Source organism: Lepidochelys kempii, chromosome 14, assembly GCF_965140285.1.
Source record: "Lepidochelys kempii isolate rLepKem1 chromosome 14, rLepKem1.hap1, whole genome shotgun sequence".
In the NCBI taxonomy this organism is placed as follows: domain Eukaryota; kingdom Metazoa; phylum Chordata; order Testudines; family Cheloniidae; genus Lepidochelys; species Lepidochelys kempii.
In genome coordinates this window covers 33,705,098-33,717,128 of record NC_136393.1, presented here as the reverse complement: position 1 = coordinate 33,717,128, position 12,031 = coordinate 33,705,098, and the positions used below count along the sequence as shown (strand labels likewise).

Sequence of the window (12,031 nt, the reverse complement as noted above, 5' to 3'; positions counted from 1 at the left end):
CACTAGGAGGGTTGTGAAGCACTGGAATGGGTTACCTAGGGAGGTAGTAGAATCTCCATCCTTAGAGGTTTTTAAGGCCTGGCTTAACAAAGCCCTGACTAGAATGATTTATTTGGGGATTGGTCCTGCTTTGAGCAGGGGGTTGGACTAGATGACCTCCTGAGTGTTAGGGGGCTTATTCCTTCACCCACTTACTTCCCTGGTCCTTCTCGCATGAACAGAGAGCAACAATACCCGAAGTCCAAAGGTGCAAACAATTCGATGTTTATTGGGATGAACTTCCAGCAAGCATGATTCCAGTTTCCTTCCTTAGTGTCCCCCTTCCCAGCTCTGACACCACAGAGCCTGACACCTGTGTCCCTGTTCCCATTCCTGCCCTTAGCCAAACATGATTCCAATTTCCCCACCCCCATTCCCTGTTCCCATTTCCCCCTTTAGCAAAACATGATTCCAGTTTCCCCACCCCCATTCCCTGTTCCCATTTCTACCCCACACACCCACTTCCTGATTGACTGCAGACTATATAGTAAAACTTGAGTTCCGCTTAGCTATACCTTAACCAATCATTTTCCTGAAATTTAACTAACCAATCCTAACATATTGTAACATGATTATGTAATGAATTATATCCCACCACCTTAATTAGTTTACACCCAGCAAAATTAATTATGTCGCAGACAGAAACAATCACAGAACCAGACAGAGATTATACAAACAATGGGGAAATGGGGACTACAGTGATAGAACAAATACAGAAATGAGGATTTCACATCCCAGCTATTGATAAGTGAGTTCTTGCCAGACAGGATGCTATCAAACTAAGTTTCCTTTTACATCTTCTAGGCACTGCCCTTTCTCTGGAGGCGATAGGCATTATCAGGACAGGATTTTATTCCTAACAGCGCAATAGCACCTTCTTTCAATGTGACTAGTTTGGAATGTGAGGATGTGACCGTTCGCTTCCCAGCTTATGGCTGCCTCTTCTGCTTAGCCAAAGGCCTTAGCCTAAGAACAGGGCCTCAGACTGTCACAGTAAGAGAAGGACCTTACACCAGCAGACAGTGATTTTGATTCTTTCTTTTATTCCTCTATAACTAGCCAAGTGATAAGAATACACTTAAATTCTTAGAGTATAGGCCTTTACAGACAAGCCTGAATATCTATATCCTCACACTGAGGTCCCTTCCAACCCTTATATTCTATGATGGTCAGTTCTGGAAACATGTTCCATTTGTGACAACTTTTATCCCCCCTGCCCCTGTCTGGCATTGCATCCCTGCAATTCTTAACCCAGGCTCCTACCCCTGACTTTGCCCCTTTGACTCTCTCCTTCCCTTGCTTCCACCTGTCTGACCCATTTCTGGAAACAGTTTGGCCCCTGAACACATTCTGTCATCTCTCCCCTCCCATTTGGGCTCCCTCTGTCTACCCTTCCCCCCACCCCCTTTGTAGCAGAGTCTGAGGGTGACTGAAGGCAGTGGCTGCAGCAGATATCACAGAGCAGGTCCAGATGCTGAAGCAGGCTCAGGAACTGCCAAGCAGCCAGCAGAAGGGAGTGGTTGGTAACCCTGCTCCTTGATAGTTGCCCTGCAGTAAGTCACTCTCCCCAGTGGACAAACCTCAGAAATCCTGAGTTAGGTCTGCCAAAACTCCCCAGCGTGGAAGTGAGGGTTCACGCTACAGCACAAGGAGACTCTGGAATGCAAAACGCTGCAGAAGTAAAGTCACCCCAAAACTTAGCCTCAAAACCTGTTGTTCCACCCAGCCTTTCCCTACCCTTGATTGGTCCTCTGAGCTAGCCTGGGGCAATTAGTCAGAAAATCAGTGAAACTCCTCTTTTGGCTAAGCTCAAACCAGATTTGAATGGAGGCTGACGATTTCAAATAGTACTCCTGAGGGAATTCTGCACCAAAATTTAAAAATTCTGTACCAAAAAAATAAAAATTGTGCAAACAATATCTTAAAATTCTGCAAAATTCTATAAATTTTATTTTTCAAGATAACACAGTATAATCACCAAATACATTGAAATAAATTACCAAAATAATTGAAAATGGTGTGATTATATTGTTATTGTGTTACTGTGTCATTTTGAAAAATAAAATATGCCTAACTTCTCAGAATTTTAAAATATTTACTTTTTCGGTACAGAATTCCTCAAGAGTACCAGGGTTCTGTGTGGTGCAATCTGGGTGCGGGCAGCTGAGTGGGGGTGGGGGGCAGGTATGTGTGAGAATCTGGATATACAGGGGCTTGGTGCGGGGTTCTGGGTGCAGGGGGACTGGGACTCTACAGGGGAGTCCAGGTGAAGGTGGTTAGGGCTCAGTGTGTGTGTGCGGGGGGGAGGGGTTGGGGGAGTGGGACTTGGTGGGTCAGGCTGCCGCTGTTTGGGGTTCAGTGGGTTAGAGATACCTATGCATGGTATGAGGCTCAATGGGCAGGGTTCGGGGGGCTTGGTGGGGGGATTCTGGGTGCGAGGGGCTCCTGATGCACGGGGTGAGGCTTGGGGGTGGGGGTTTGGGTTCAGGTTGCTTGATGAGGGGTTCTGGGTGTATAGGGCTCCCAACGCAGAGGGGCTCAGTGTGGGGTGCAGGTGGGAGAAGGGGTCAATGTATGGGGAGCTGCTCCCCCTGTCTGCCCAACCCCCATCTATCTAGAACCCCCACACGCAGCCCCCGCCACTGACCTTCATCCCCTCTCACCTGGAACCCCCCCACCGAGACCCCTTCACAGTGCAGAGCTTCCTGCAGGCAGGGGAAGTTCCTGGGGGTTGATCTGACCCAGCCCTGGCGGCACCTTAAAGACTAACAGATTTATCTGGGCATAAGCTTTTGTGGGTAAAAAAACCACGTCTGCATCTGAACTGCTTGTTGTTTTTGTGGATACAGACTAACACGGCTACCCCCTGATACTTGAATTCATAGTTTAGAATCTTCTTCGTTAATTGTATCTTCAAGGCAGGGGGAGATGGGAACCTACAAGGATGAAGTGACCTGTAGCTCACGAAAGCTTATGCTCAAATAAATTTGTTAGTCTCTAAGGGGCCACAAGTCCTCCTTTTCTTTTTACAAAGATCCTGGAACTGCTGAGATGTTTCTTACAGACACTTGAGACAGGGTAGGTGTTTGTTTTCTCCTTTGATTTGTGTTTCAGTTGTGAGTCTTCCCTGGGTATGCTGTTATGGTGGGCAGCCTGTTTCAGTGGCCTGAGGCACATGGCCACAGACCTGGGATCTCCGGAGTACTTGTTCCTACTGTGGGTGATGTCCAGCATCACATGGGAACCAGCACTAAGTCTTCCACAAAACTCAGGCTCCGATGTGGGGAAGCAGTTCCGCAGCAGGGAATTTGCTTCCCAGTCCCAAGCATTGTGGAACAGGTTTCTAGTAGTGCCAAGCCGTGCAGAAGAACTGCAGCCACTGCAGTAGCCCAAAGTCTGGTGAGGTTCAACAAGGACAACAAGGACAAGTGCAGAGTCCTGCACTTAAGACGGAAGAATCCCAGGCACCGCTACAGACTAGGGGACCGAATGGCTAGGCAGCAGTTCTGCAGAAAAGGACCTAGGGGTTACAGTGGACGAGAAGCTGGATATGAGTCAACAGTGTGCCGTTGTTGCCAAGAAGGCCAATGGCATTTTGGGATGTATAAGTAGGGGCATTTGCCAGCAGATCGAGGGACGGGATCGTTCCCCTCTATTTGACATTGGTGAGGCCTCATCTGGAGTACTGTGTCCAGTTTTGGGCCCCACGCTACAAGAAGGATGTGGAAAAATTGGAGAGAGTCCAGCGGAGGGCAACAAAAATGATTAGGGGACTGGAACACATGACTTATGAGGAGAGGCTGAGGGGGGAGGGATAACTCAGTGGTTTGAGCATTGGCCTGCTAAACCCAGGGTTGTGAGTTCAATCCTTGAGGGGGCCATTTAGGGATCTGGGGCAAACACTGGGGACTGGTCCTGCTTTGAGCAGGGGGTTGGACTAGATGACCTCCTGAGGTCCCTTCCAACTCTGTGATTCTGTGAACTGGGATTGTTTAGCCTACGGAAGAGAAGAATGAGGAGGGATTTGATAGCTGCTTTCAACTACCTGAAAGGGGGTTCCAAAGAGGATGGATCTAGACTGTTCTCAGTGGTAGCAGATGACAGAACAAGGAGTAATGGTCTCAAGTTGCAGTGGGGGAGGTTTAGGTTGGATATTAGGAAAAACTTTTTCACTAGGAGGGTGGTGAAACACTGGAATGCATTACCAGTGGTGGAATCTCCTTCCTTAGAAGTTTTTAAGGTCAGGCTTGACAAAGCCCTGCTGGGATGATTTAGTTGGGGATTGGTCCTGCTCTGGGCAGGGGGTTGGACTAGATGACCTCCTGAGGTCCCTTCCAACCCTGATATTCTATGATTCTATGATGTGCTGGCTGGTGCCTCCGGAGCAGGAGTGTCCTGTCCCTCCTTCCCCCGCTGCTCTTCGGCCATCTGCGGCCGGCCATCTGTCCCCACCCACCTCCCTGCTTGCAACCGCCCCGGCCAAGCTGCTTCTGGGAGCCTCCTGTCTGCTGTGGGGGGGGGCGGGTGTTAGGATATAGATATTCAGGCCTGTCTGCAAAGGCCTGTACTCTAAGAATTTAGGTGTATTCTTATCACTTGGCTAGTGATAGAGGTATAAAAGAAAGAATCAAAATCACTGTCTGCTGGTGTAAGGGCCTTCTCTTACTGTGACAGTCTGAGGCCCTGTTCTTAGGCTAAGGCCTTTGGCTAAGCAGCAGAGGCAGCCATAAGCTGGGAAGCGAACGGTCACATCCTCGCATTCCAAACTAGTCACATTGAAATAAGGTGCTATTGGGCTGTCAGGCACTATCAGGACAGGATTGTATTCCTATCACCTCCAGAGAAAGGGAAGTGCCTAGAAAATGTAAAAGGAAACTTAGTTTGATAGCATCCTGTCTGGCAAGAACTCACTTATCAATAGCTGGGATGTGAAATCCTCACTTCTGTATTGTTTTGTCATTATAGTTCCCACTTTGCTGTTGTTTGTCTGTATAATCTCTGTCTGGTTCTGTGATTGTTCCTGTCTGCTGTATAATTAATTTTGCTGGGTGTAAACTAATTGAGGTGGTGGGATATAATTGGTTACATAATCATGTTACAATATGTTAGGATTGGTTAGTTAAATTTCAGGAAAATGATTGGTTAAAGTATAGCTAAGCAGAACTCAAGTTTTACTATATAATCTGTAGTCAATGAGGAAGTGACGGGGTGTGGGTGGGGGTGGGCATGTGGGGGTGTGAGATGGGAACAGGGAATGGGGGTAAGAAAATTGGAATCATGTTTTGCTAAAGGGGGAGATGGGAACAGGGAATGGGGGTAAGAAAATTGGAATCATGTTTGGCTAAGGGCAGGAATGGGAACAGGGACACAGGTGTCAGGCTTTGTGGTGTCAGAGCTGGGAAGGAGGATACTAAGGAAGGAAACTGGAATCATGCTTGCTGGAAGTTCACCCCAATAAACATCGAATTGTTTGCACCTTTGGACTTCGGGTATTGTTGCTCTCTGTTCATGCGAGAAGGACCAGGGAAGTAAGTGGGTGAAGGAATAAGCCCCCTAACAGCGGGCATTTCATAATTTTATTTCCCTCTTATGCTTATATTTAATTCATTGAGTAGTGAGTTCTAAAATGTCTAATCTGTCCTGGCTGCAGTAATTTTCCTTATTTTTATTACTATTTTGTGCTTTGTCATTAATTATTTAAAATGGTATAATCAAATAATAACATCCTCTTAGAATATAACTTTAGCTTGTACTCACCTGAGCACTGCCAGGTTAAAAAACATTAGCTAAACACATAACTTTAGACCCTGGGCAGATGAAAGTCACTTATTTTCAAGTAGTATTTTTAGTTATATCTGTAAAAAAACCTTAAAATTCATATGAAAATAAATGCAGTTCCAATTATGATACCTAACAGCAATGATGGAGTCAAATGTTCGTGAGTCACATACATGGTTGTGATTGGTAAACATAAATGCCAAAATAATTAGAAAAATAAATTCCCATTCTTAATAAAAGAGAAAAAACCTTCATCATGTATGTTACAATTAAGTAAATACTTTTTTTGGGGAGTGAAAAACAATTGACTAAAATAGAGTAGATAATGGCAGGGACACAGAGTCAGATTTTATTTATTTTTATTATTAACGATAGTGTACAACGTATCAAACTTGTGTTTCTGATATCTGTGTTAAAGCTTCAGAACTGATACCTCAAGGTTTGGGATTGGGAATATCTTGCTGTATTATCTCCTGATCTAAATTTACATATAAACTTAAAATGTGGCTTTAATTGGAGTTTGTATATATTTGTTCTTTCTTTATGTAACAATTAGACGTAGTGCTCCTGTCAGCTAATTCCTAAGTTATTATCTGCAAAAAACCCAAGAGTCTTCAGGTGCCTAAGTAGTCTCTGGAACCATGGTTAAAGTTGCCCCCACCCCACAAAATCTGAAATGGCACCCCGGTGAGCCAGTAGTGTCCAGAGAGCTGCAGGAGGGCCCTGGGCTCTGGCAAGATGCAGCCTCCTTGTGACAGCATGAAACCAACCTTGAGCCGCGGGCAGAGCATCAGGCACCAGGAGCCACAGCAGCAGCACAGAAGTAAGGGTGGCAATACAGCATCTACCAGGCCACCCTTACTTCTGTGCTGCTGCTGGTGGTGGCGTTGCCGTCAGAGCTGGGCACACGGCCAGGAGCTGCTGGTATCAGGCCGCCTGACAATTCTTAATTTGTGCCAGGGCTGACCTGTGGCACCTCTTCAATACAAACGTGGGGAAGCAGCAGGGTCCAGAGGTGGTGGGGGGATCCCAGTAAGCCTGTGGGGCCAGAGGTGATGTGAGGGGCAGCAAAATACAAGTTCACCCCAAGTTCACCCAGAGTGCCATTTTCCCTAAATCTGGCCCTACCGGTCTTGGTGCAGGCAGCAGGAGGCTCATGCTGGCCAGAGCACCCGTTCTGTGCTGGGGCTGCAGCCGGGGTGGTCACTTTGCTGGGGAAAAAACATGGTTTTCAGAGAAAAGGGGAAGGAAAGAGGCAGCTGCAGGAGCTTTTATCAGAGCGCTCCACAGCCCGCCAGAGTCATTTCCCCTTGACAGAGATGCACATGGGATGTCCCCACAGCAGCCGAGTGCCCTCAGCGCCTGGCAGGAGGGGAGGGGAGCCGGGTGTCCAGGGGCTTCCTCCCCGAGCTCTGCGCTGCTGCTCCCCCTGCATCCCCAAGTGCTGCTTGGTTCACAGCCGGGTGAACTCCTGGGGGACTTGCAGAGCGCATCCAAAGTCAGACCTGTACTTATTAAGCCCTCTACCCTGCAAATACAGAAGTCAGACTGTGCCTCTGGGTTTACAGAAAGGATGTTGTGGAAAAGGAGGCTCAATTCAATAGATCAAGAGCCCCAGCCAAAGGGTGGGTTCGCACCATTTTATTTCCTTCACTGATTCTTTCAAAGTTAAAAGGGAAAGCCAACTGCTTAGCTTTTTGATAGCAGAAGAAGCTGAAATGTGTCTGATCTCACTACAGCAAAATACCCTGCAGAAAATACAGACACGATGAATTAAAACAACTTTACCAGATCAGTCACTGCAATGCTGGAATTCAGTTCTCAGTCTAGCAACAAACTGCACAGGGAAAATCAACCATTTCATGCCCGCCCTTCCCCTTAGCTTTATTTCTTTGAACTTTTATTTCTTTGAACCTGATTTCAGTAGCAGAGGCAGCCCCTCCATCCAGGCTCAGGAAGCAGCTCTGGGCTCTGGCTGCTGCTGCTGGCAGGTTGGAGCATTACGATAAGGACACAGCTGCTTTGCTCGCATTTACCCCACCCCATCCTCCTCACGATTCCAGTGTACCAGAAACATCTAGCCCCCTCCCCGCCCCCCATGATTCCAGTGCACCGGGAACATCTACCTCACCCCACCCTCCTCATGTTTCCAGTGTACTGGGAACATCTACCCCCTAACCCCTCATGATTCCAGTGCATTGCTGGACCTGGGGACTCCTTGCATCTGTGGATCAGCAAGGTTCTACAGAGCAGCGTGATTTTATTTTCTCTCCGAGGCAATCCCCCTCCTGGTACCTTTTCCTTGTAAACCTCCTGGAGTTGAGTCTTATTTTCTTTGTTTTGTTTTTTTAATTTTTTAAAATATAAATATATACAGAGAAAAAACAAACATAATAAACTATATTAAATTCTCATGATATATTAACCATTTGCTACCTAATGTTAGCCATACTTGAAACATTTAATTATATATATATATATATAATATGAATGGTCAAAATATACCTCAATTATTTGCATTAAACAATTTACAAACAAAATCTGCTTATGGAAAATCAACTAGTTAAAGAAAAATTATGAAGTTAAGTAAAGAATAGAAGCAAAGTTCAGAGGAGAGGGCTAGAGATGGGGAAGGAAGGAAGTGGGTAGAGAGGAAGGAGAAGGGGGGAAGAGGAATGCATGTAATAGGATCATTCAGATACTTCTATGAAAGCATCCCATGTCTCTGAGCTTTTTTTCTTGGATATTTCTGTTATGGTATACTAGTGAGGCAGAACTAGTAACTAGCAGCTGGAGTTAACCGTGGCAAATCTCCTGCTGATGTGAAGAGAAGTTCTGAATTTATCAAAGGAATAAAAGAAGCTCCAGGACTCTCACTGCAGTTGAATGTATTGTGACTTTTCTGGCTCATTGCCTGTACATTTCTCTGTCTCTGTTTCTCAGGCTCTCTTGCTGGAGCTGTTCCACTCTGTATTAAATTATATGTTCAGCAGTGCTGCAGTGGAGGAGAGAGGGTGGCTTGGTGATGAGAGCCCTCCTCTTGGCTGTAGAAGACTCAGGTTCAAGTTCCTGCTCTAATAAATATTTCATTATTTACTCAAAGTGGAACAGATCCACCAGGAAAGACTGAAAAAACTCCATCTCAGGCTACAGATAAATTGGTTGGTCACTAAGGTGCCACAAGTACTCCTTTTCTTTTTCCATCTCAGGCTAGTCAATAGCCTAGTGATTAGGGCTCTCCCCTGGAGAGGGGAAAATGGAGGGAGAGAGGAATCAGGGAACCAGAGTTGGGGAAAGCAGGCATCTGGAGAGGGGAAAGTGGAATTGAGGAAAAGCAGGAACCTTTGGGCAGGGAGGACCCAGAGGGGAGAAGCAGGATATAGAGGAGTGGGGGAAGCAGCGACCTCGAGGTGGGGAGCAGTGTGGATTGGGTGGGAATGGGACAAACTCGGACTCATAATAGAAACATGTTTTCAACTTTAATGGAATGGTTGCTCTAACTGCATAACACAATAAATTTACTTGGCAATGCATATATCCCATTTTATTTGTGTCCTCTGTGATCTTCTGTCCCTCAAAATCCAATAACCAGCATCTCATAATCACTGTTTTGTTTACTATGATGTTTGTTTGTTTTTCTCCATGTCCATCCTGTTATCTAGACCAAGTTCCCATGAGGATGCAGGTTCTCTCATTCTGCCATAGCACCACAGCCAGATGCTTTCTGCCTGATTTGATTATTTTCTTCATTACTTGTTCTCTTCACAGGTTGGAATCAGGTAGGAATCCCATCTCTTTCTGTAGTTTCTTATATGATTTATCTAGGCTTACAGTGACTTACAAATGGGCTTCACTTGAAGACAATGGAACTACTTACAGTGTGTAAACAGAACCACAAAGCAAGATTGGCAACTTCTTTATTCAATTTTGCTCTGCTTATCCTGTTGCTGGGTTGTTGCATTGTTCTTGGGATAGTTTTTAGATTTGCTTATTCATGCATGTGTTTTTAAAAGTTGTCAGCAATGGATAACACTCTATTATTGAAGGAGGATAAAAATCTAAGTAAATAAATAGCAGGGGTTTGAAAAGATGCCCAGTAAGATGTTTAGTTGTAAACAGAAGGCTAAACAAAAAACAACCCAAATTCCAAACAGAAACAACAGTGTTTTTTTAAAAAGTGTCTTCACTGCCTGTCCAAACCTTCAGGACTAATAACTGTCTAACTCATCTTAATGCACTGACGTCCTCTTCCACTCATTCCCTTCTCAAACACCTAGAGAGAGCGGGGACTATAAGTCAGTAGGTTGAACAAGAGGGTAAATGAGATACACAGCTGACGACCCTTTATTGAAAATGTCCCATTAGAACCCGTGGGGTTGTTAGCTCAGACACTCCATCTGCTCTCAGTCTCTGGGACATCACATTAGGAAAGAGGCACTAATCTGGTCCCAAACCACTTAATGCTTCATATGTCAAAAACCAGTGCTTTGAAGTGCACACAAAATATACTGGAAGTAAGAGCATATCACAGAGGTCAGGTACACAGTGTCCCATGTGCAGAGCACAGCTAACCAAGTAGGATGCTACACTTTGCACTATCTTAAATTGAAACTAGCCCTCTGGAGATTAAAGGCTTCCACAGCCTGTGAACCTGAGCAACAAAAGGAGAGCCCATTAGGGCTGATCCAAATCCCATTGAAGTAAATGAGAACTGTTCCATTGGTTCAATGGGATTGGGATCAGGTTTCCAGCCCTTTAAAATTTCCTCCAAATTTCGTTGCCTAGTTTATCAGATCTAATCCTATTTTATTTGCATAGCACACTACTGCATGAGGCTGACAGGACTGAGGAGGCAAAAGAAAAGTAATTTTTCTCTCTGAGTTAATTTTCTTTTATGTTGTGGCACATTTCAGAGCACAATGTAGAGTGACTGAACCTTATCACCCTGTCACTGTAACTGGGGTTGGGGACATTTTGTGATCCTCTCACTTGCTCCCCATGACAAGTGCTGGGAATGTATTTCAGTATTTTTTAAAATATAATCTTTCTGCCTGGTGGAGCCAGCAGCAGTCAGGGCCATGTTCAATATCTAGGGGTTCCTTCTGTTGATACAACACAGAACTGGCTCAATCCTCCACCCAGTATCCTAGGAAATTTACACACCACCCCTGGGTGTCTCTGAGAGGCAATACTTCCCCACTCACAAGCATAGAGTCTGAGTATAGAAAAGAAACTTTAATAAAAGGAGGGAAGCAACTGGGTGTTAATTTGGGAAAACACTGCAACTAGGGTCCATAAAAATAAACCATGGGTAAACGACCCAACCCCAAGTAGGTTGGGCAGTGTCCTTTCCCCTCAGGTTCTTAAGTCCAGCAACCCAAAAGCCCCCTTCACATGCCCAACCCTTCTCTGCACCCCACTCACAGTTGCTGTCCTTGGTTAGTGCAGACCCAGAGTTCAGAGGTGCATCTGCAGACTTCACCTCCCACCTTGTGTGGAGAGGGGGTAAAGAGGCTCCTTACTTGTAGCGCTGCTCGGGCACTCGCTCGCTGCCCCTCTCTGCCAGCCACCCTGCCAGATGTCTGCTCACCATGCTCACCGCGCCTCTCCACTGTCAGCCTGCTGGCTGCTTGGTCACCGCTGTTGGCACACCTCTCCACCAGCCGCCCTGTTGGCCGCTCACCTTGCTTCTCCACCAGCCGCCCTGCTAGCCACTCATCACGCTTCTTTGCCACTGCCCTGCTGGCTGCTTGTTGCGCCTCTCTGCCTCAACAGCCACTCATTCACTAGCTGTCAGTCACCTTCTGCTGCCATCTGCCTCTCTGCTGTGTCCTCTGCACATCAGTTTCTTAGTAATTTTAGCTCTTAGCAGGCAGGGCAGAAACACAGTCGCACCACAAATGATTTCAGCTCTGATCGAACAATTAAATTAACAAAGAGGGTTCTAATGAAGCCTATTTAATGCTATTATTTGACCTGTGGGGAGGAACAGGTTGAACCAGTCTAGGTAGGACCCTTGGTGAGGGTGTGCTGCCTTCTCACTGGGATACTTGTCCCCACCCCTCTTACTTTCACAGGGCGCTGACATTTGAGCCCCTGGCTTAACAAGGTTCTTTCAACTGAGGATGGTCCCCCTTATTTGGGACAGGTTAAGCACAGTACTGCTTCTCTGTATTCCAACAATAATTACAACATTGGTAACAGCATTTCACTA

At 46.0% G+C, this 12,031-nt stretch overlaps 1 protein-coding gene and 1 long non-coding RNA gene across 11 annotated transcripts in view; one reads left to right on the top strand and one right to left on the bottom strand.

Annotated features, from left to right (window-relative positions):
• LOC140898275 (uncharacterized) overlaps window positions 1-12,031 on the top strand; it is a 2,445,793-nt gene that overhangs the window by 848,556 nt on the left and 1,585,206 nt on the right. For all 10 annotated transcript variants that reach the window (XM_078848803.1, XM_078848794.1, XM_078848799.1 and 7 more), the window contains one exon: window positions 9,480-9,596. In XM_078848803.1, coding sequence (XP_078704929.1) covers window positions 9,480-9,596 — 117 coding nt within the window. The remainder of the gene's footprint in view (window positions 1-9,479; window positions 9,597-12,031) is intronic.
• Window positions 9,398-11,586, bottom strand: LOC144929439 (uncharacterized). The gene is made up of 2 exons (XR_013634671.1): window positions 11,340-11,586; window positions 9,398-10,090 (listed from the first exon to the last, which is right to left on the bottom strand). It is a non-coding gene; the product is annotated as an uncharacterized LOC144929439 (long non-coding RNA).